Consider the following 22,500-nt stretch of genomic DNA (forward strand, 5'->3'; position numbering starts at 1 on the left):
CTTTAACCCACTGAAACCTCAAACGCTCTAGGACAGCTCCAGTTGATGAGTAAAATTGTCTGGCGTTAGACAGAGTAACTCTCGCTCACAGGGGTCAATGAGTTAATGGGGATTGGCTGAGATGGAGGAAATTTTTCATTAATTTTCAATTGGTAATTGCCCCTGTGTAGTTTTAACTACTTTCTTTATCTTCATGTACATGCAGTAAATGTTTTTTAGCAGGGCAGGTTTCATTCTCACTTTCACATTGTTGTACAAAAATAAAATTTCTTTCACCTTATTCATGCACTTTACAGTTCACTTATGCTGGCTGAACACTGAAATGGTTTCCTAAGAAATTGTGCAACAATGCCAGTTTTTGACCTTGACCCTAAAATTAAGGATTAATATCGCTTGTCTGGTATTAATTTCAGAAAATGCAGGCTCTTGAGCCTCTGAACAAATTTCTGCAAACATAAAGCTAATAGTCAGGATCCAACATACAAAGAGGTACGTTACCCTGGGCGAAGGTAAACTGGAGTCTGTATCACAGCATCTGTCCACAAAACAAAAAAAAATGCAACTTATATAAAATTAAACACCCTTAACACTAGCGCAAACTCTGGCACAGTACTAAGAAACTGGCAAAAGACAACTATGCCAGAAAGTTTTGGGCCTGTGGCAAACATGTCTGAGAACATTTGCTTGCCCAAATGAGTTCCATACCAGGATAGATGATGTGCTAATTTACCTGTTTGCAGAATTCAAGTCATGTCTCACAATTATTGCCTGTGTCCTACCAGGCTTGAAAGCACAGTTAGTGGAGCAAGTTCAGCACAATTCCACCGTCACTGATTTGAAGGCAATAATTATTGACTCTATTGACTATTGCCTCCTGAACTGCCACCAGTTGACAAATAAAATTGTCTGTCGTAGGATAAGGTAATTAGAGGTCAACAGGTTAAGGCCTGGATTTCTTCAGGCTTTCTGTCAACAGGATAAGTTGCGTATCTGACTACAGTGATCTTTCTAACCTCCCTTCATTTCCAATCTGCTGTTCAAATATGACATTTCACCTCTTACAGGATATAATTTGAACTCACAATAATATTGACCCACTTATGTCCAGAAATGCTCATCATTACAAGGCATGCCCAATTTCGACATCCAAGACGAAAAGACGAAGTGTCCCTACAAGTCTAAGCACAGACCTCTTTCATAATTGCAGTGAGGGGGTCAGCGGGGGGAGGGGGGGCACCTGGGAATGGTGGCCACATATAATATTCTTTTATTTTAAGCCTTTCTAGCCTCGCAAAATGAGGGAAGTAGGTCTAATTAAAGTAAATACAAAAGAATGTAAAGGAGATCGCTATTTATGAAAGTGGTCTACCATATTTGCTACCCCTTTCCAGCAACAAGGTAAGCGTAATGGTTAGCCTTATAATTTTGTTTGGTGAAGGTAACATAAGCTGTTTTTCTTTACTTTTAAGGATTAGGAGTTTGAGGGAAACTTAACGATATTACCCCAGTAATTGTCTATATTCCCAGACGCGAGTGATGTTGAACTTGTGAAGAAGAGCAAGGAAACACTTCACGACGTGACACTAATCAAAATTGTCGTGCATCTAATTATGCACATTTTTGCACATTACAGATCTCAATTGACCAGGGGCCCGAATTAAACAAAGTTCACGGCTAATCCTGGATTAAGTCAATCGCCTTTTGAACAACCAGGCACTGATGAGCATCGGCAATCAAAATAGCAATATTTCACATCTGTTCTGGATGCCTTTAAACTCTCAATTTCTCCTTTCAAGATTAAAAATCCCCCAAAAAATTTTTTCCATGGTGAGATTATCATAGAAATTTAAAATTTTCTATGATAATCTCACCAAAGACAGCTTCTAAGGCAACACAAATAAACTTTAAATGTTTCAGTTCTGCTAATTGTGTTTTATTTTTTTCTTTCAGATTTAAATAAAGCACCACAAGCAAAAGTCGGTGAGCATGCTTTCATTATCATCCTCATCATCACTATTATAATAATTATCTTCTGTAAAAGTTGCACTGTTATACTATAATCCAGTCATAACAAAATAAAAGAAATATTAAAAAATTATGCAAATGTACATCTCAGATTATGTCTACACAGATGTTAAGGAAACAAATATTTGTCTCAGTAAATTCCGCTCACATGCTGAGTAGTCCAAGGAATATTATCTATTTATAACTTTGAAACCATCAAGTTTAACAGCCTTAAAATTCATCTCCCTGACAAAAAGACGATTGGACTATGCTGTCTATGCTGGTTTTTTTTAATTGATTCAAATTGATACAAAAGAGATAATACATTCATGGACCTATATTGCATCACGTTTATGTGAAGTGGTCAATAACTCAGCTCCTTGCAACTACTTTCATATTTGCAAAGTTATCTGTAATATCTCCTGTATTCCTTTAAACAAAGATGCCCAAATTTGAATTAAAATTTACTTATCGTCCCTAGTTCGTACCGCAGCAGTAAGAAAAAAATCTTGATAGCCGTTTGAAACACAAAACAAAGATGGCGCTGAACCTTTTGATAACATAATCGTTGACTGTAATATGTACACGAGGAAATGAAATACACTGTCGATCTCAATAAAAGATTTATAGTCTTGACCTGACCTTGTCTTCTTCTATATGCCTGTTGCATGCACCAATATCCTGACAAATTTAATTAAATCTAGCTCCGTATTTTTATACAACTAGTTAGTTTGTAGCATGAGCTAACTGGTGTGATCTTCGGCATCAGCTTTGAAGATACATCAGGTGTTCTACATCTCGAGTGATAATCGTCAAAACCTTTGCTTCCCAATGATTATTTACTTCCGCTAGAAAGAGATGCCAGTATACCAACAATAAAACTCTCTAACAAGTCTCACCTTCTTTTAGCGACCATCGAATTTCTCCTGTCTGCTTTTTCACCGCATACATTGTGCCATCCAACGTAGAAACAAATAAAAACGACTCAGGGACACTCAAGGTACGAGACTGCCATAAACAAAAGTACATAAATAAAGGAGATCGAAAAACACGTTAGAGATAAAAGTCGACAACGGATCGTCTTTACCTCTTCCGCATATCCCAAATAAATAAACTCAAGAAACAAAATGAGCTTGAAGGAAATTTTTAAGACTCTGAATCCATTCATTGCGTCTATCTTGTGTCATTAAAGATTTGCTATAACAGCACAGATAGCGTGCGAAGTACGGTTCCCTATCGTAAACTTCATTCATGTAAATATACCTGTGTTGCTCATTTTTTTCGTTCGGCGCTAGTGACGTCCTCTCCGTTGATTGGTTCATACTTCGCCGCCATATTGAAAACAGACAACGGAGGAAGACTAGGTACGACTCCAAACAGCGGGGAAAACTGAGAACGAGTTCCTTGTTACGTTGGTGGTTGTATATACAAAAATGAACTGTCCTTTTGAAAAGTGATTCTGGCAAAGGTTTCCAGTTGATGCATATGAAGAGGACAGATTTGCGGAAAACAAGTCGAAAGTAATGAGTGCAAAGAAACCGCCACCTCGACCACCCTTGCCACGTCTTTCGACCACGAAAAAGGGACAGCCAACCGGAGCGCCTGAGAGATCATTTAAAAATGTACTTTCCTCAATCTCCATTCGTTACAGCAACAACACCAGAGACGACTCCGATTCCGAAGAAGAAATATCTATTGTTCGTAAAGAGAAAACGGAGGATCCATATGAAATTAACACTCAAAAAGGAAAGTCGGAAGAAAACAGCGAGGAAAACGTGTACAATGGCAAAGTACTGCAGGAAATTTGTGAAACAGCTGTGGAAAGCACCGATGTTTCACGCTCTGAGGAAGACAGGCACGAAGAACAGGGTGAAAGCACCTCTGAAACATCGTTGAAACTTCCACATAAAAGCCTTTCCGTTCCGGGGTCTGGAGAAGCTCCAGATAAAATTTTTTTGACAAAACAGAGGTCTTGGCCCAGTCATTCACGAACGGAGGAGACCGCCGAATCTGGTGGTATAATGAAGTTCTTGCGCGGTCGTGATCGCGAACGTGACAAAGAGAACGAAACGAATTGTGTTCCGCTTCTAGACAATGACGTGAAAGAAGAAGAATCTGACGCTGGTTCGCTTCCTTCCAAGAATCACGTCGGTGATTCCTCGGATAGAAATCTTAAAGTGGATGGAAAAAGGTCTAGATCACCCTCTCCGTTCCGTCGTTTGAATCGAGACCGTCAAGTTGAAGGCTCGACCTCTAGTGATCAAGAAAAATCAAAGAGTACGTCTGGCATTTCTTTGTCCTCTCTTTTGGCTAGCGTTGGAAAAGATGAAGATCACAGTGAAAATAATGACAGAATTTCAGATGTGGACGAAATTGAAAGCAGCCCAGACATTCATTCAGACGATCCCTCACCGTCAGAATTACTGAGCTCGCTCAATTTTTACCCTGATCATTTTGATAAAAAATGTCCGGATTCAAAAATGCGTCCACCACGCTTCGCGGTCGACAAGACTCCGCAATTTGCAAATTTCTTTCTCTGCTGTTTGTTAGTGTATATCTACTTCCTAACAACGTGGCCCCCGTTCGTATCAGGTGTAGTTTTTGGTGCCCTTTCGGCGTTCTTCAGTGGCTGCGCATTTCTTTGGCTGTTCTGTCCAGAAGATACTGCAGCTGAGCAATATGAAAAGGAACTGTACGAATATGAGCACAGATTGGCCAGAACCCCAAAGCTTGATTACAAGTCACTCGACTCGCGATTACTTCTTAAACGGCACAAACTTGAGGCAAGTATTTTAGAAGGGATGAAATATTCAAATCCCGCCTTCATTAGCTTTGTAGAATTCTTGACAATCCAAGGACAAATTTTTAAAATAAGTAAAGGGAAAACTAATTTTCAAAGCTCGCCCTTGCATGCCCAGGTGTTTTTTTTTTTATTTTTAAGAAAGAAAAGAAAGAATATCAAGTTAACCTATTTTTTATTAACGCCAAGCTGTCTTTACGCAGTAGGTCTACTTTCTGCCCATGGTTACTACCATCCGCGCCGAATTAATCTTCACAGAGAATAAATTAATGTGCAAAACAGCAATATCTTAAATTTTTAATGGCTTTCAGATCCACTTTGATCCAGAAAAATCTCAAAGACAACTTGCAAATGAGTTCAAAAGTTGTTACTCATTTCATGTAAAAATGTTTCTTCAGGAAGAAACAGAAAATATTCTCAGTGGGGTGTTTCTCCATGATCTGAATTTAATAATTGCCCTACAAGACATTAATTTATACATTTTGCCAGGTGGTCATATGCAAGGTCATTCAGTGACTAGGTAATTGTTGTAACCAGGCATCAACAGCTGCGAAACCTAAATTTATTAAAACCTTCTCTGATAAAACCAGCCCCCATTGACAAGTAAAATTATCTGGCATGATTATATGGCAAGCAATCTTCAAGCTAAATGGAGCAATCTGATAGGCTGGTTTTTTGTCGGGATTTTACAGTCCCGACCATTACCGTGGAAATGGCTTGTTTCTATAGTTTCTCTCTCTCCCAGGAAATTCAAGTTTAGTGAAACAAAAAAGTTTTTAAAAAGTGGAATATAATTTTTTCATCACTACAGTTTATTACAGACCACTTTCATAAATGGCAACCTCCTTTACATTCTTTTGCATTTATGTTAATTAGACCTACTGCCCTCATTTTGAAACAAATATTCTTTCAAAATTTGCTTGTCATAGCAAAGCTAGAAAGGCTTATTGTCATTAAAATAGGAAAATATTTTATTTTGGCTGGCATTATTAAAGTTTTAGTTTTACTTGTAAAAGGTTACCGTCCAAAGTTTGCTGATGGAACACAAAGATTACAAACATTCACCAAGTGGAAAAGTGTCTGATCACTGAAAGAAACAATGCCATATAATAAACAACTTACTAATCTCACCTCCTTGGGACCGTACTGGGGAATTTTTGTACGGACTATGCGCTCGGTTAGTAAAAGTTTATTAAACAAAGTAAAATCTTCAAGGGTCACTCTTAGGAGGAAAAGCAACAGTTTAGGTTGCCTGCAGCCCACACTCGCTTCCTTCCTTGAACTTAGTCCATCCAATTGGGAGCATGAATAGAGAGTGCTTGCAACAACTTGAACTATCCAACAATCAGGCAATGAGATGTGCCCTTTTCTTGTTTGCCCCAAAATATACCATTATCAAAGTATTCAAATGCCATGTGAACCCTTCTTTATTAATGAAAAAAATTCTTCTCTGTTAGGGATGGATGTTCAAGTCATTAGATTATGTTCCTGACAAGTTTGACTTCAGTCGTGAGACTGTCCCTGTCTTTGCCTCTTTGAAAGGAACAGAACTAACTCTGTCGCATCCAAAGAGTGATGGTACAGGGAAAAAATTTGATCCACGGTCAGTTGAGGATCAAAAAAACATAACGCTATTGTTCTCCAGACATGAACGGTATGAACTTGCTGGTAGTGTTGTTTCACTCTTACCACCAACAATGACAATGAAGAGAGTGTGGAGTCGGAAATGTCCAATTTGTATCTCCTTGGAAAAACCTAGCTCTGTTTCAGAAGACTTATTGTACAATGGCGATGGCACTGCTGATGAAGATGGGTTTGAAGTCGTGCACACCATGAAACATCAGGAGTCATTTGACGATGTGGGAACCCTTTACTTGTTTGCAAGGACTGGCAGAGAGAAAGAAGAATGGTTTAACCATCTTTGTAAACTTCTACGTAACACACCTGAGTCATCTCACAGCAACGAGAGCCTGAGTTTGTACCCTGGCTACATGGCCAAACTAGTCCCGGAGCCTGACAGCAAGTCTTCTTCTCAATCAAATGATATAGCATGGGTGAATGCCATGTTTGGACGGGCTTTCTGGGATGTATGGCATGACAAATATTGGACAAATAAAGTGAAGGAACGTTTTGAAAACAAACTAGCAAAAATGAGAAAGCCTTCCTTTATTCGTGACATTACCATTTCAGATCTAGATCTAGGACAGAGTTTACCTGTTATCACAAAGGCTCATCCACCGGTTGTCGACAAGCGAGGAACTTGGGTTGATTTGGATGTTACTTACAGTGGCGGTTTAATCTTCACTTTAAAAGGCCATTTGAATGTTGAAGGGTATTTGAGTTACTTTTTAAGTCTTGGTAACAGCGAGCATGGAGAACTGGATATGGCAGAGTTATCAAGAAAGTATGAGATAATTGACAAAGAGAGTTTGGTAGAAGAGGAAGAAAATGAATGTGAGTCTGAAAGTCCTCCAGACAGTGACTCTGATTTTGAATCACCTGAATCTGACTTAGAGGAATTCATTAGCAAGGCTGATCCTCTTGGTGTTTTCTGCTTTGACGACAAACCCGTATTGAGACAGCAAAGTGAGAGCTCAGATTCACTTACGCAAAGCAGTTTTGATGGAGATGGAGAAGTACAAGAAAACAAGGAACCTCGGCAGTCTGGCATTTTGGGTGACTCAGAGGAAGGCGAAGATTTTACAAAGAAAAGCTCAAAGTTGAATAAACAGAAGCTATCTGCTTCAAAGCAAAGCTTAAATGAAGAAATAACAGAAAAGAGTTTTCTGACTCCAGGAACTACTGAAAAGAAGCCTGAAAGTGTTCCTCCAAGTCCACTGAAAAAACAATTAGACCTGTCGGCAAAACATGGTCCAAAGCGCAAAATCTTCAGTGTCATAGAACGTCTGGCTAAGTCAAAATGGGTGAAGAAAGCAGCTGAGACTGGCATCGTGAAAAGAGCAGCTGAAAGGTTTTCAAACTTACCAATCATTCTGTCAGTAGAGGTGCAGTGTGTTGAAGGAACAGTGGCATTAAACATTCCCCCACCTCCTACAAACAGGCTTTGGTAAGTGCCTTTTTTGCCATTGGTCACGACTAGCGGGAAGTGTGGCTTTTAAGTCATCTTAGAAGCTGTGTCAAACTTGCAGTTTGATTGGTTCCTTCAGAAAGTCATACATGAAGCACAAAGGCCATTTTTAGGTTTGAAGATAGTTTTGTCAAATGCACAGGCACTAAACTGAAAACTTGTCTTCAGATTCTGACTTACATGTACTCAAATATGAAGCTCCCTATTGCTATCAAAAAGTGGCATCTGAAATCCAACAGCTTGGCTCAGTGTCACTTGAAGGTAACTTGTGCTCCCTCTTGGAGCACTTCCTTAAGGCCAGAAGTAAAAAAGAGAAATCCGGCTTTTCATTGGGGGGGGGGGGGGGGGGGGTCAAGAAATACAACAGATTGTGGGTTTGAGAGGGAATAATAGGGGGATTTTAGAGAGAAATCTATATAATCTACGCATTATTTGGAAAAACAGCTCTGCAATTTCATTTTGCTTTCAGGTATGGTTTTCGGGGAACTCCTTTGTTAGTTGTCTCTGCAAGACCCAAACTTGGTGACCGACAAGTTAAGCTTACTCATGCTACAGAGTGGATTGAAAAGAAACTTAAACAGGAGTTTAGGGTAAGCTAACTTTGCTAATTTATTCTCAGTTACTAGAGAAAATCCTGTGTAGACTGAGCTTTTGTGATCTTGTTTACACAAAAACCTTTAAACTAAAATCAAGCAAAGTGCAGTTGTTTGCACCGATTGCCTTCCGTTTTGAGAGTGAATGAAAGCAAGTGTCAGATGTATTTTGGGGTGAAGACAAGCCTTGGTGTCAGGTAATCTCTATTCAATTAACCCATTGACCGGCCTGTCAGTGAGACTTTACAGATTTTAATCTCAGTGTCTTAATGCCAACAGATTTTACTTTTTAACTGGAGGCGCCTTAAGGCCGTTTGAGGTGTCAGAAGGTTACGTACTGCAAAGGGAGGGACATAGAACACCTTTGTAGACAACTTTCAAAGTGATTTCCCTCCATGTGAATGCATCTCAAAGAAAATCTTTTCAAACCCCCTGAAAGTGACAAGGAGTTTTACAGAGTTTCAAAAGGGTAAAACTTCAGAGAGATTGCCAAGATGGAGCAAGGGTGCCCCCCTCCCTTCCCTTGATAAACCTGCTTACAGTTTTGGAGAGTGGGCCCTAAACAAATCCTCTTAATCTTTGTGGTTGAATTTCAGGCAGTGAAAAGCTTTTCTAAAGCCTGTTACCCCATTGACCCCTCAGTCAGGCATCCTAGGAAGCCCCCAGTTGACAGAGTAAAATCTGTTAAGTCTCTCTCCCAGGAGTCAATGGGTTAATATAACCTGCTGCCAGAACTTAACAATATGGAATTATTTTAGACCAGAAATTCTTTTAGATTATTTTGTCACATCATAGTGAGGCTAGGAAAATTTACAAACATTGCCTATTTACCTCTAAAGCGACCCCAATTGTCAAGTAAAATCTGTAAGTCTCGCTCTCAGAAAGAAAATGGTAAAAGGGTTTTTGAGTGGACCTAGGAGGTTTTGTGAAAGAGGTGCACAGATCATTCAAACTTTGTTACAAGTACAGCAGTTGGAGTTGGCCAATATGAGTTACCCAAATACCATTATTAATGTAAAAGAGGGTTGTGAGAAAATGCTAACCTCTTTCAAACCGAGAGGGAGGGCTGTACCGGAGAATATTGGCCCATAGTCGTGGCAGTATGGATTGAGTGCAGCAAGGTCCCTACAAAAACGGTCAAGCACCACAATGTTATTTACGTTGTACCCAGCAGTTGTTAACAATAATATTGTTAATGCTGCGCATGCGCTTGTGCTTCGCGTCTGTTCCATATGCTCGCCTTTGATTGCAGTTGGCATTTTATTAACCCTCCTAGTAAACGCAGTGTATCCTCCTTATTGGCAGAGGGTCAATATTCCCCAGTACGGTCTCGAGCAAATTAAGTGAGGTTAGTAAGTTGTTTAATGGGAACATAGTTTTTCAGTGAGTGCTTGAAGACGGTGCCTACTAATTCAAAGGTATTTTTGCGCGGTTTACTGACTGTGCGGAAAAAGCAGATCTTAACAAGTGTTTTTGAATTGCAAAAAGAAAATTGGGGGCAACCACGCATTTTTCGAAGATAATTAAGCAACAATATTTGTAAAAAGCTTTAAAATACAAAGCAATGTATGGCGTTCTTTTCCAAGTTGAAGCTTAATTATCTCTAAAAAATGCATGGTTACCCCCAATTTTCTTTTTGGATACCAAGAGCACTTGCTAAGTTCTGCTTTCTCGGCGTAGTTTTGAACCACGCAAAAATATCCCTGTATTGATAAGCACTGCCGATAGGAAATCCGAGTATCTCGAGATGCGCAGAATGTATGCGCAATAACAATAGTAGGCATCATTTCATTGAGTGATCAGAGATTTCTCTGCTTGGTGAATGTTTCTAATCTTCATCTTCCATCATCAAACTTTGACAACATAACAACTACGCGATATAATTATAGTCCTAACGGTTTTTCAAATATTTTGTAACTGATGATGATGTTTGTAACATCGAAACATGTCTTCGAAATTAAAAAATGTCGTAACTTTCTTAAAGATACCGATTTGCTTTCTGCTGTCTCGACCTTTTGGTTCCATTATTATTATTATTATTATTCTAGTGTGATAAAAAAAAATCTTTTGCTTTTGTAAAACTTGTGTTTGCTCAACTTGAATTTCCCAGGAGAGAGAACAAAAAAACAAAGAAAATGGAAATGGACCGTTGCCATGGTAATGGTCCATATTATAAAAACCAGCCAATCAGAGTGTTGCATTTAGCCTTAGAAGAATTGCTTGTCATATAATAAAAGGAGTTATTTGCAGAGTGATGTGGGAAGTGCAGAAAATGCCCGTACTTAGGCTTTACTAACAGTTTCTATTTTACACTTTTGTCTTTTTTTCAGAACATGTTTGTTCTCCCAAATATGGAAGATTTACCAATCAAAATAATGAACTCAGGTCTTGAAGAAGATTTCCCAGAGTGGTGACAAATGGTTGTGTGTAGTAGTAAATTGAAAGGCTCAATGCCTTACTCTCCTTATTAGTTATATCAATTGTTTGATCATCATCATCACATTTTGAGCAGGAAATGGCCTTGATTTCTACCTCCGATAAAGGACTGTTGCAAGTTGGACCCCGAAAAATTGATGGCAATACAATGAAAGGGGACCAAGCAGCTGCTTCTCTGTTCAAGTGTAGAGCATGTTCATGTGATGTCACGGTGGCCATGTTAGTGTTCCTTAACAATGGAACGGCAGCGGTGATGGTGTTCCTAACTTATCCTCCGGGAATTGAGCTCTGTTATCATGCAAACGTTTTCTTTTGTTTCAGTGGAGAACCAAGGTTACTGAACATGTGAATGAAAACACTCTATAAAGTCTCTGTACCTTTTTTCCGGGTGATGTAGCAGTTCTCGTAATGTGTAACATGATTGGCTCTATACCCTTGCCAAAAACAAAAGACTAAACAATTACCGAAACAATGACTTTGACTTAAAAACAATAGAAGCCGCTTGCAATACCAAACAATAGCTGTTTATGAAAGAGCTGCTACACTACTGTTTTTTCCTCTAAGAGAGCAGTTTCTTTGCCATTGAAACTGTCAACAGTAAGTGTTGTCCGGAGAACGTTTTGATTGCTTAATGCTCAAAACAATAACAATTATTTAAAATATAAATAGAGTTTTAACAGTTGTGTATACAGTCCATTGAAGGCATTTTGGTGCCCAAAAACCTGCCTTCAGAACCAATAAATAGGCCTTTTTATTGCTACTCAAAGGTGAAAGGTGTTACAATTTCAAGTGTTACAACTTTATTTGAAATCTTTTCCACTTGTGGATTTTACATTTTTGATAATCTCAGGGTTTTCAATTAATTTGTTTCTTTGAATCTATGTGTATGGACCAATGCTGCAAAGCTTCGGTGAGGAGCAGTGACTCTTTTTGTTACATGCTCTTTAAAAACACAACTCTGTTGTGTTGATTGTTAATCCATAAGTAATTTCATTTTACTTTGATTGCACTGATGTTATTAATTTTGTAAAGTGTACTCTGTACTTGCAAGTATCATCAATTGCTGGAAACAAAAGGAATTGCTAATGAGTTAACTAATAATTAACAAGAAGTAAATAATAATATATCAACCTAATAAAGGAATTTATTGCTTTTTCATAAATTTCAAGAAATAAAATTCTCCAAATTTACACTTTGTAATCATTAATTTTGTTCTTGACCCCTGGGAGTGGGACCCAACACATTTAACTCAGTGTAACACCAGACATCAATGGGGCAGTTCAGGCGTTAAAATGGCTTAATTCTTACACTGTAAATATCTGGTCTAACATTCGTGGCAGCTTGATGCATATATTTCTGAAAGCATCACAGCTTAAATGTAGAGCCTAATGATTTTAATCTCGCAGCTGTGATCATAATAGAACACTCTGTTTCTCGGCTTGGTCACCTCACACCAGTTGATGTTATGTTCCCCTGCAAGTACAATAATAAAAGATAATATACATGTGCACTTGATGTATGGTCCCGAGGGAAACAGTTAGTTTTGTTTTCCCTCGAGTCCTGATGTTTCCCCGAGACATCAGGACTCCAGGGAAAACAAAACTAACTGGTTTCCTGAGGGACCAGACATTAAGTGCTTTGTTGTATATTAAGACTTTTCCATCAACAATCGCAGCACAACATACGGAGCGGGCAACAACTGTGGAATTGTATCCTGATCGAGATACATTTGAATTTGATCAGGGGCACATGACCAAGAACCAACCAATCACAGTGTTTGTTTTGTTGAGTGGAAGGCTACAGTCTCGGTCACAAATGTTGTAACACAGACGGCAATTTGCCCCCTCTCCCCCTTCAATGTTGATGTTTATGGGTTGGAGTGCAAAAACCAACCGGTAAATGCAACATTTTAGGGAGGGAAGAGGAGGGGTACGTTATTAACAGCTTTGATGTGCTTCACTTGCTGTCCAAGCGAAGTGTTACAACTATTTATGACCGAGATTGTAGGTATATAACAATGGTATTTGTAAAATTCAGCAGTTCCACTGATTCAGCTTGGATCTAACAAACTCAGGGGTTCAGGCTCAATCAGGTGAAAGTGACTGGAGGATGGTTTACAAAGTGACGTAGGCATAGGCAGTGTGAATCCAGAAATACTTTAGAATAAAAAAAGAAAAAGAATCATTGTTGATTTGCTGCAAAGCAAACAGTGCAATGAATCAATCACATCTGTTTTTGAAAAATGGGCTATGAAAGGAAAGTCTTAGTTCTAACATTAGCTAGGTTCCCTTTTTTCCATCCATGTAATAATGGGGCGAGTTTCAAATTTGAACCAATGTGTAAACTGACACCATCACATGAAAGACAATGTTAAGAATGCCTATCTGTCCAAGTTTGATGCTTTTAGGTCGAACAGAGACCAAGTTCGGACTTTCAAACATAGTCAAAAATCCTTACAAACATCTCTAATTTTGAGGCTGCGTACCCCCAAACCATATAAACTCTTAAATTTTTTTTCGTCATGTTTAAAAAACGAGCAGGAGTGTTTTATCGGGTTTAAAACCACGAGGCGTAGTGTTTTATCGGATATAAAGCTCATGCATGTGACGGTTTATCGATGTTTTGATAGGCTGTTATGCTCATGAATTATTAATGAGTTTTTGAAAAGTCAGTAATATTCATAAAAATAGGCAAACAAAGTGATTCAGCTCACCTATTTCAAAATAGTAGGTCCATGACAGGATTTTCCAGTCGCCCCAAATCTGATAAAAAATTTTAAGAGTTTATGTGGTTGTGGGGGACGCAGCCTCAAAATTGGAGAAGTTTGTATGGATTTTTGACTACGTTTGAAAGTCAGTTCGACCTAAAAGCATCAAACTTGGACAGATGGCCAATCTCAATGTCATTGTGTCAATTTATCGATTGGTTCAAATTTTGAAACTTGCCCCAGTTCCCTGCACAATTCTGAAATGGCCCATAGAAACCTCTGATGCTACTTTTTCCAGATTTCTGGACCTCAATATTGCATCAATCAAACATGTTTTTAAACATACTAAGCTGGTTGATGAAAAATTCATATGTCGTCAAATTCCTTATTGTTGAGGCTATGTATGCCACAGGTCTGCCAACACTGTCACCAGAGGTACTAAAGGGAAGAAACAAGAACAATAATCTAACATATCAAAAGTGGTTTAGCGGTATCTGTACTCTTATCAAAAACAATATTTGTCATCACATTGGTTGAAATGTTGTGTGCAAGGTGAGTCCATAACAAATTTTGACCACTGTGATGACGAATATCATTGTTGATAAGAGTACAGACAATGATGAACCACTAAGGATTTATTTTTTACCACAATATTCAATGCCAAAGAAAGTGTTTACTTCAGAGCATGGCCAAAATCATGACACAAAGAAAGATAACTTTCTTGAAATATCATTCGTTTATTTCCCAAAATGAGCATTCCTGATTGGCCATTACATTGCATGACAAATTGACGCAAGCATGATGCAAGCAGCATTGTCTAGACTTTTATCAACAATGGCAAATTAGCCAATCAGATTGTGATGGGACCTCGCATCCTGTTCGCACCTGCCCTTTTGGGTCTTCATATTAAGTGCTACTGTTGTGTGTGGTTTTTTCTTTTTTTTTGGAAGTCAAACCCGATAAAGCTGTTTAAAAAAAAGAAAGATTAAAAGCAACTGTGGTATAGAATAAAATAATTATTTTATTTGTGAGTTCTATTAGGTTATTACTGGAAGTAAAGATACACAAATTATTCAAATTAACACTTTTTTCTGAATAGATCTTCTCTCACCTAAGTAGCACATGTATTGTTCTCACAAGATAAGGAATTAATTCGACATCATATATTACATCTGGAGGGAGAAAGAAATGAAAAAATGAATAAGGACTACACTTTAACCCTTCTGCTTCTATAAGAGGTTCCTCGTGGATAAGTAAAATTGTCTGGCATTCAACAGTAAACTTCCTAAGAGGCTCTATTAACCCATTGACAACTAGGAGTGAGACTTGACAGATGCTACTCTGTCTAAATGCCAGATGATTTTACTTGTCAACTGGGGGCGTCGTACATTTAGCGTGCCTAAGGGATCAATGGGTTATTAAAATTAATAGGGAAAGGGTAATGAAGTTAACAAAGTAGTTGTTAAACTCCACCAACCAATGGGTTCCCTACTGATAAAATGTTCTGATGATTGACAAAGTGAATTAATTCTATAACATGACCCCCTCTTTGGTAGCAAATGGTTTAAGAGGTTAGGTGATCTTACCTTGCATTTGGCATTGCGCTTAACCACTTCAGAGCAAGCTGTAAACACTCCGCACAGATCATCTCCTGATATTGTAATAATTATCATAATTACTTACCAGCAGCAAGTATGATCCCAAGAGGAAGCTTTGCAAAATGGTCCATTTTCCAATTAATCCAGTCTAAGTGGCGAACAGAGACTTGTACATTTCCTGAATGGCATCCACATTCCTCATTTAAGTGTTGAAAATTTAGTAAAGATTTCCTTCTGTAATAGGCAATGCGACCTCCACCAGTCGTGGTCGTATCCTCTGTATCGAGAGCTCTACAAGCCAAACAACTCCAACTACAGCCATATGGTTCCAAATAATGTCTTTCTTCACGCATGCCATGTAAATGTCTTTGATCTTTACGTGTATTTTCACAATTTCCATCACTTGGTGAGCATTTGCTCAAACAATCCTCCTGTCCAGAGAGAGTACTTTTTATCCTACCGGTAATTTCACTCATCCCTGTTGGCCGACAACTCTTCACAAAATTGTTCAGAGTAAGATTGCATTCAAGTGTTTCAAGTACTTTTTCATGGCAATCAGTAAATATGTATTGGTAAGATGTACTTGTGGCACAAATTGTAAGTCCTGTAAGACCAGTTCCACTTCCTAACTCAATTATGTTTCTGAAAAAATAAAATAGACAAGGCATGCAATGACAAGGTAAAGGAAGATCTTCCAGATATTAGGCATGCCGTGATTGGCCAATTTAGCGGGCAATATTCTATGGTATGGCCCACTAATTTAAAAGTTCGTTTTTGTTGCTTCATCACCATGCAGCTGGACAGCCTGTTTAAAAAAGTTATAGAAACGTTAACAATGACCAAAAGTAAGTCTATAGAGATCTTCACAGGCTCTCCACTAAAGTTGCTAACCTTCCTATTTGTTATCAAGAGAGTGATGTTTAAAAAAATGCACTCACCTTTCTTGAAATATTGATCGGCTTTCCAGAGCCCATTCTGCAAGATACTCTCCTGCCTGCATTACAAAAAGACAATTATTTCTGTTTGGCTCGTAATGACTTACATTCATTTAACCTCCTCATTCATTCATTTAGTCTCCTTTGCAGCCGCTCAGGCCAAAGTCACGAAGGAAATGTTTCCATGATGTGAAAGTTCTCAATTCCCAGTTGCATGTACATGTACATGTACATGTACTATGTTGGAATCTTTTTACAGTAACGTTGAATTTCTTAATATGGCATGATGAACAATAACATGATATAAAAAGCATACCATCCAGGTGTGAAGACCAGTTGTTCCTTCGGAGATGTACTGTTGTGTTTCTTCAAGGGTTATCAATGCACCACAAGGCTACAAATGTATGAGGGGTATTAATTAAAGGTAGTGTGTGATAAACACAAAAAAACTCAAGGGTGGTCAAAGTATTTGAGCACAAATTCCTGGATATTGAAAAAGAAAAAAAACCTGTGGGAAGCTGTCTAACTTTGAGTCACAAATACAATCATGTTACACCTATTTTACAAGCATAAAGAATTGATTTCAAAATCTTACTTTTAACTCTCAAGGCTCTCAATTGTATGGCGCCAGCTGATAGAACTTATTCATAAATGGCGGTCACATTTATAATTCTTTTGTCCATGTGCAAATTAGCCTACCAAGCCTCATTTTAGAGCAAGAATTCTTTTCAATTCACTGTATGGTATCGAGGTTTGGTAGGCTAATTTGCACTTCAACAAAAGAATTATAAATTGGCCGCCATTTATGAATAAGGTCTATACTGGTAATTTAATTAATGCAAGGAAGCATTTTCTGTTTTCTGTTTGTTTCTTTTCTATTTGCTGTGCTCTAATTCAGGCATGCTTCTATTGCACCCAGCAATGACAGGTCTTTCAGTCAGTGCATCATTGTCCACACTTTGGAATGCACTCCTGGCTAGCCTGCGTAATATTAGTTCTCTTTTCACCTTTTAAGTCTTGTCTCAAAACAGATATTTTTTAACTAGCTTTTACTTCTTAGATCTTACTGAGTCTTGTCTCAAGACTTGTAAGCTTGCATAAATTAGTCTTTAGTTGTTAGCATGTATATATTTACATGTAAGTATATCATAAATAATATAATTGTATTTTAAGGTTGTAGTATTGTAAATGCACTTTTGATCATTTTTATGCTAAATAGCGCACTATAAATTTAACTTAATAGATTCTTCTTCTTCTTCTTCTTCTTCTTATTATTATTATTATTATTATTATTATTGTTATTATTATTATTATTATTTTATATCAGCCATAAGAATCCCAAAAAAATAGCTAATAACTCACCCTATGATTCCTTAACCCATTGACTCCTGGGGGTTCCCCATTGATGATTAAAATTGTCTAGCATTAGACAGTGACAGTAAAATACTAAGTCTGGCCGGTTTTAGCCGGTTTAGCTGTCAAAGGGTTAACCCTTTCACTCCCATGGGGTTCCCCATTGACGAGTAAAACCATCTGACATTAGACAGAGTAAAATCTATAAGTCTCAGTGACCCTTACAGCAGTGGCCCTTACAGGAGAGAAAGGTTTAAGCTGCCCTTGAAAAAATATTCATAGTTTCAAATATACTTAAATTGATACTACTGGTATATTCTTACCAATGCATACATTTTATAGCACTTGTCATCCAGTTGTTCTACTTTGCTAAACACTGCCCCATAAGCTTCATACATTTCATCACATATTTCACTGCCCTTGTCTTCACAAAGCTTAAGGAACTGCTTCAAAAATAATCTTTGGTATGACACTGAAGGAGCGAACTTGGAATTTGATGTGAAGAAGTAGGTCTATTTTAAACAACACAAAGCAAACATGTTTTCCTCAATTAACCATAAATCAGTGGCTGGCAGTTAGAGTGAAACTTTACTAAGACCACTAGCAAGCAGCAGCATTGCTATTATCACAATATCCCATTTGAAACCATTTGTCACATGAACACATTTCATCATATCACTTTTCGGGGAAATAAAAAGAGAGTCTAAATTAATGCTGATTTTAGTACTTATACCCTTTAATTAAACAGATGTTCTTACAGGTGAAAGAAATTATACGGATTTGTATGGTAAAAGAATGCTTTGCCCTCCAGTCACACTTTAATGACTTTCAAACCAATCCTTGTATTCCTTTTAGTTTCAATCCACTTTTAGACGTTCCCCTAGAGATTTGCAAATGCAATAATTTCAATCCTTGCTCATCTATTCTCGTTTGCTCTACCTTTAGTAACTTTAAAAATCTCCTGTCTTTTTGTGGTCCTTTACAATGAAATAAGGGATCGTTCATTATTTATGTATCAGCAGCAAACATCCAGAAACCAAAAACCAACATACAGCTGATTCCAGCTGGCTGTAAGCTGTGCTCCAAGGTCACACATGGACCATATAGCGGCTGCCACAGGCGCCTTTGTATGCTTTCGGTTCGACCTTGTTGAGCTGCCTTGTTGCTGTACTTGCAACGGCGATTATCTGCGACAATTATTATTATTATTATTATTATTATTATGTGGAAGGAAAGTCAAAACTGGACACTGGTCTGCGTGATACGCTGATTTTGTGACTTATATGCATTAGGCTGTCTGATAGGGTAAGCAATAATGTTTCAATGATTTACAAGGTAATTTTGTCTTTGCTCATACCAGACATTCGCCAGGTGTATTTTTGGCATAATGGCTAGTCATATCTACAGTGTACATGATGCAAATACGGAAATAAAATCATAAGTGGAAAAATTTGGGGGGGGGGGGGGGAATTCATCAATGAAATATTGAATTAAGAGGGGAGGCTACTTGCCATTTTAAGACCTGAGGAGGGAGGGCCTGGCAAAAATTTTCATCTAACAAAATCCTTTCCCCTCCCCCCACCCCTCTACATAAATAATCACCGGTCCCTAAGTCACTGGAAGGCAAAAGCTTCTAGCTCCTAAACGAAAAAGAGGCATTACTACTGTAAACCACAAAACAGGAAAACACCACAACAGTAAAACACTGAAACAGCAAACCGAAAAACCAAAACACCAAAACACAATGTATGACGCCACCATGCAATGAATAGTACTAACCAACAAAGGCTGGATTTTGAGATTAAATATCCTTTTAGGCCTAAAGCAATATTTAATCTCAACTCCAACCTTTTTCAGTTAGTATACTTTCAATGTATGGTGGGGTCATACATGGTGTTTCGGTGTTTCAGTGTTTCATTATACTGTTTCAGTGTTTCATGGTTTAGTAATGTCCAAACAAAAGTATGGACTAAGTGCTCAAGATTTCTCTGAAAATTGGCATTCTGGGTAAGTAAAACATGACCCTTTTAATAGGCCATTTCCAAGTTCATGTCTGCCTCCTCTTCAGTATCCCGGGTGGAAGCGGAATCATGAATCATGAATCACAGAGGTTAAATAATTAGAAGGAATCATGAATTTTTACGTTCAACTTTTGCACTTAGACTCGCTATGAAGAAGAGGCAGACATAATCTCGGAAACAACCTATTCATAGAATTTACAAAGTTTAATGGTCATGTGACCAGTTTGTTGCAAATGACCTAATATTGCCATATATCGTCATTGACATACCGGTAATCTTAATCATCATTATCATCACAATCACCCGAACGAGAAAAGTGTTTGCATTAACTCGAAACTCGATTTGGCAGTAAAAACCCAACCGCGCAAGGCCTGTTGAGATTGAAGATCTCGAAATGTGGTAGCTTAGCTAGTATCACTAACTTTTGTTGAGGTTATCATTACCAACTTACGGGGTTTGCTTGCTTAATTCCATTAGGTCAAGACATCTTTTCTTTAGTAGCTGAGAATCAATCACTGTAAATACAAATCTCACTAACCCTGTTTAGTATTTCTCTTTGCGTCTCAGGATCAAGACTTGTCTGCTCTATTTCCTAAAAAAAACCGGGTGCATTCTTACTAAAAAGGTAAAAAATACCATTCCTACAGAATTAAGCGACTCACTTTCCATATGAACCTCTTCAACTGATTCATTTGTAAGTACTGTCTTTGAATTTCTTGAAAACTTTCTGGATTCGGTCTGTCCGCCATGTTGACCGTCACAGAAAATCAAGAGACTGGATTCTAGTTGAAGCGGAGGTCGCCATCTTTGTGCTGGGTTGATTACACTTTTGAAGAATGTAAGTAGATTCCATGCAAATCCTGGGACATCTCAGTGTTATTAAGTACTTTGAGCTTAATTTAGTCTTCTGGATATATATTTAGTGCGTCCCATCAACTTATTTCCCTGATATCATCCCATATTCTCTTATTTTTTAGGGGTCGCAAAAGTCGGTCGCGATCAAGATCTCCTTCGGCGCGAAAGGATAAAGAGAAGAAACGAACTTCAAGCACCCGTGGCCGTAGTCCCGTTAAGTCAAGTAAAGGGAAAGCTAAAACGAGAACAGATGAAGGGAAATCTAGTGTAAAGAATGGTGCAGACAAGGGAAGCAAAAGACGCGGTCGCAATCGTTCTTCTAGCAGGTAAAATTAAGCGTTGGCATCTTGACTACAAAGATGGATATAATTAATTATTTTGCAACAGAATTTAAGTATGAGTAAGGCCATAATCAACCGTATCTCTTAAAAGTAAATTGACAGAGTTTCAGCATATCCATGACTGAAAGCGCGTACGTATCTCGGGTGACGTCCCCACATATCCGGATATTTTTGAATCCGCAACCTTTTCTTTCCGGATTCAAAAATATTCCCATCCACACGTAGCGTATTCAAATCGAATTTGCCCGTCCACATCTATCCGAAACGTATCCGGATTCACCCCAGTACTCAGGACTGCTTAAGGAAATGAGGTAACAGAGCATGCGCCATAAAGAAATAATATTTCCCTCGGCATGCATCTTGCTTGTCATCTCGATCTTGCTATGTCATTCAGATAAAAAAAATTTCCAGATGTAGTGTGGACACGGTTCCGGATTCATCGTGGATTTTAAAATTTCCACTTTGGAGAGCATATTCATAAAGTTCCAGATTCACCCGCGAATTCACCGGATGCATGTGGACGGAAGGCATATCCGGAAAGGAAAAGTTGCGGATTCAAAAATATCCAGATACATATGGACAGGGCCTCAGAGACACATCAGACTACAAACAGACTGTTCACGGTGTTTTGTCTGGTATACTGTATACTTGCTGTCTTTTATGCTCAGTTAGAAGGAACTAACTAAGAATTGAATCCGGCTCTGGTTCATTTTTTTGTAATCGATTTGTTTGCACCTAAAAAGCGACGAGAGAAAGATCCCGCGCAGAAATGATTTTAGAGGCAGGTCTAAAACACTGCTCACATTTCACAGGTTACTGGCAGTCCCTGCTTCACTGATGAATAATTGAGCCAAATGTTTTTCCCTAGACCTGAAGCAACATTTTTGTAGAGTGATTCATTGACCCTTTTGGTGTTGTGTACTTATCTGTCGCACAGTGACAATTTATTGTACACTGACCTGTGACCTGTGACCTGTGTGTTTAGACCCACCGTGATTTTAGTGGGTCCCTGGGCTGTTGAAAGTCAACCATCATGCTCTCCAATACACAGTCTGTGGACTAATCTGTTAGTGTTTGGCTGCTTTGCTCAAGCAATACAATATGGTTCAAGGTGAATTGAAAGATAATTTTGGGCTATTTTATTCTACCATAGATACTAGATTTTGTTCTGGGAGTAGAGTCGCCCTTCTTTTTCTAAACTAATGATATTGATGGAAAATTATGTCCTATCTCAGGCAAAACGATACAAAAGATAATTTTTGCATGCACAAAACCGCTTTTGGAGGCATACTGTAGTCACAAAAAGAGGATAAAAAATTGGATACCGAAAAAGAAAAAAATGCGGAAAGAAGGCCATATTGAATATTTTGTGAGTGAGATTCCCGTTCAAAATGCTGGATCCTGCTGGATTTAATGTGGCGGACCTTAACCTCTGGGCCAAGTTGTAACAAAATTCCTGATATGTAAACGGTAAGAAAGTAGACGCTCACTCACTCTTACAAAGCAACAACCAAGTGGTTTTGCCCCGTCTAAGCAGTAGCCACAGAAATGGATGTGTATCACCCTTCAAACGAATCCCGTTGAAGCTGCATAAATCTTTCAGGTGTCTATAAGGTTACTGTGAGGATCACTTTACTCTTTGGGCTCTTGAAATAATTTTGTTAGATGTACATGTAACTATCCTCAGTGACCTCACTTGGACAAGACACACATTACATGTAGCTCTTAGAAGAGGGTTTGCTGGGAAGGTGAATTTGGTCCATCCAATT

At 38.3% G+C, this 22,500-nt stretch overlaps 4 protein-coding genes across 5 annotated transcripts in view; 2 read left to right on the plus strand and 2 right to left on the minus strand.

Moving 5' to 3' along the window:
* Positions 1-3,293, minus strand: part of LOC138059721 (serine/threonine-protein kinase/endoribonuclease IRE1-like) — a 24,340-nt gene extending 21,047 nt beyond the window's left edge. Inside the window, exons 1-3 of the mRNA XM_068905326.1 lie at positions 3,092-3,293; positions 2,904-3,012; positions 499-535 (exon numbers count right to left, since the gene is read on the minus strand). Coding sequence (XP_068761427.1) covers positions 499-535; positions 2,904-3,012; positions 3,092-3,172 — 227 coding nt within the window. The 5' untranslated portion in view covers positions 3,173-3,293. The remainder of the gene's footprint in view (positions 1-498; positions 536-2,903; positions 3,013-3,091) is intronic.
* Positions 3,294-3,418: 125 nt separating this feature from the next.
* Positions 3,419-12,109, plus strand: LOC138059720 (testis-expressed protein 2-like). The gene is made up of 4 exons (XM_068905325.1): positions 3,419-4,787; positions 6,262-7,871; positions 8,362-8,482; positions 10,816-12,109. Exons 1-4 carry the CDS (start codon positions 3,528-3,530, stop codon positions 10,897-10,899), a joined length of 3,075 nt encoding a protein of 1,024 aa, XP_068761426.1. The 5' UTR covers positions 3,419-3,527; the 3' UTR covers positions 10,900-12,109.
* On the minus strand, positions 12,048-20,325 carry LOC138059722 (protein-lysine N-methyltransferase EEF2KMT-like). 2 transcript variants are annotated; one of them, XM_068905328.1, is made up of 10 exons: positions 20,198-20,325; positions 20,074-20,127; positions 17,838-18,026; positions 16,478-16,555; positions 16,165-16,220; positions 15,312-15,868; positions 14,740-14,800; positions 13,975-14,066; positions 13,635-13,683; positions 12,287-12,394 (listed from the first exon to the last, which is right to left on the minus strand). In XM_068905328.1, exons 1-9 carry the CDS (start codon positions 20,282-20,284, stop codon positions 13,640-13,642), a joined length of 1,218 nt encoding a protein of 405 aa, XP_068761429.1. In that variant the 5' UTR covers positions 20,285-20,325; the 3' UTR covers positions 12,287-12,394; positions 13,635-13,639. The 2 variants fall into 2 exon arrangements, with proteins under 2 accessions (XP_068761428.1, XP_068761429.1); XM_068905327.1 differs by lacking the exon at positions 13,635-13,683 and having other exon boundaries at positions 12,048-12,394; positions 20,198-20,323.
* The window catches only part of LOC138059724 (RNA-binding protein with serine-rich domain 1-like), a 5,064-nt gene continuing 2,864 nt past the window's right edge, over positions 20,301-22,500 (plus strand). The window contains exons 1-2 of the mRNA XM_068905329.1: positions 20,301-20,373; positions 20,513-20,716. Of these exons, the coding sequence (XP_068761430.1) occupies positions 20,372-20,373; positions 20,513-20,716 (206 nt within the window). The 5' untranslated portion in view covers positions 20,301-20,371. The remainder of the gene's footprint in view (positions 20,374-20,512; positions 20,717-22,500) is intronic.

This window comes from Montipora capricornis, chromosome 8 (genome assembly GCF_036669925.1).
Source record: "Montipora capricornis isolate CH-2021 chromosome 8, ASM3666992v2, whole genome shotgun sequence".
Taxonomy (NCBI): Eukaryota; Metazoa; Cnidaria; class Anthozoa; order Scleractinia; family Acroporidae; genus Montipora; species Montipora capricornis.

Excerpts from the sequence above, each read along its gene's own strand:
- LOC138059720 (XM_068905325.1), top strand. The coding sequence starts at position 3,528 with ATGAGTGCAAAGAAACCGCCACCTCGACCACCCTTGCCACGTCTTTCG. Across the intron at positions 4,788-6,261 it reads TTAAACGGCACAAACTTGAG|GGATGGATGTTCAAGTCATT; the intron begins GCAAGTATTTTA and ends CTTCTCTGTTAG. Across the intron at positions 7,872-8,361 it reads CCTCCTACAAACAGGCTTTG|GTATGGTTTTCGGGGAACTC; the intron begins GTAAGTGCCTTT and ends TTTTGCTTTCAG.
- LOC138059722 (XM_068905327.1), bottom strand. The coding sequence starts at position 20,284 with ATGGCGGACAGACCGAATCCAGAAAGTTTTCAAGAAATTCAAAGACAG. Across the intron at positions 16,221-16,477 it reads CTGGTCTTCACACCTGGATG|GCAGGAGAGTATCTTGCAGA; the intron begins GTATGCTTTTTA and ends TTTGTAATGCAG. Across the intron at positions 14,801-15,311 it reads TGGGATCATACTTGCTGCTG|ATGTAATATATGATGTCGAA; the intron begins GTAAGTAATTAT and ends TTCTCCCTCCAG.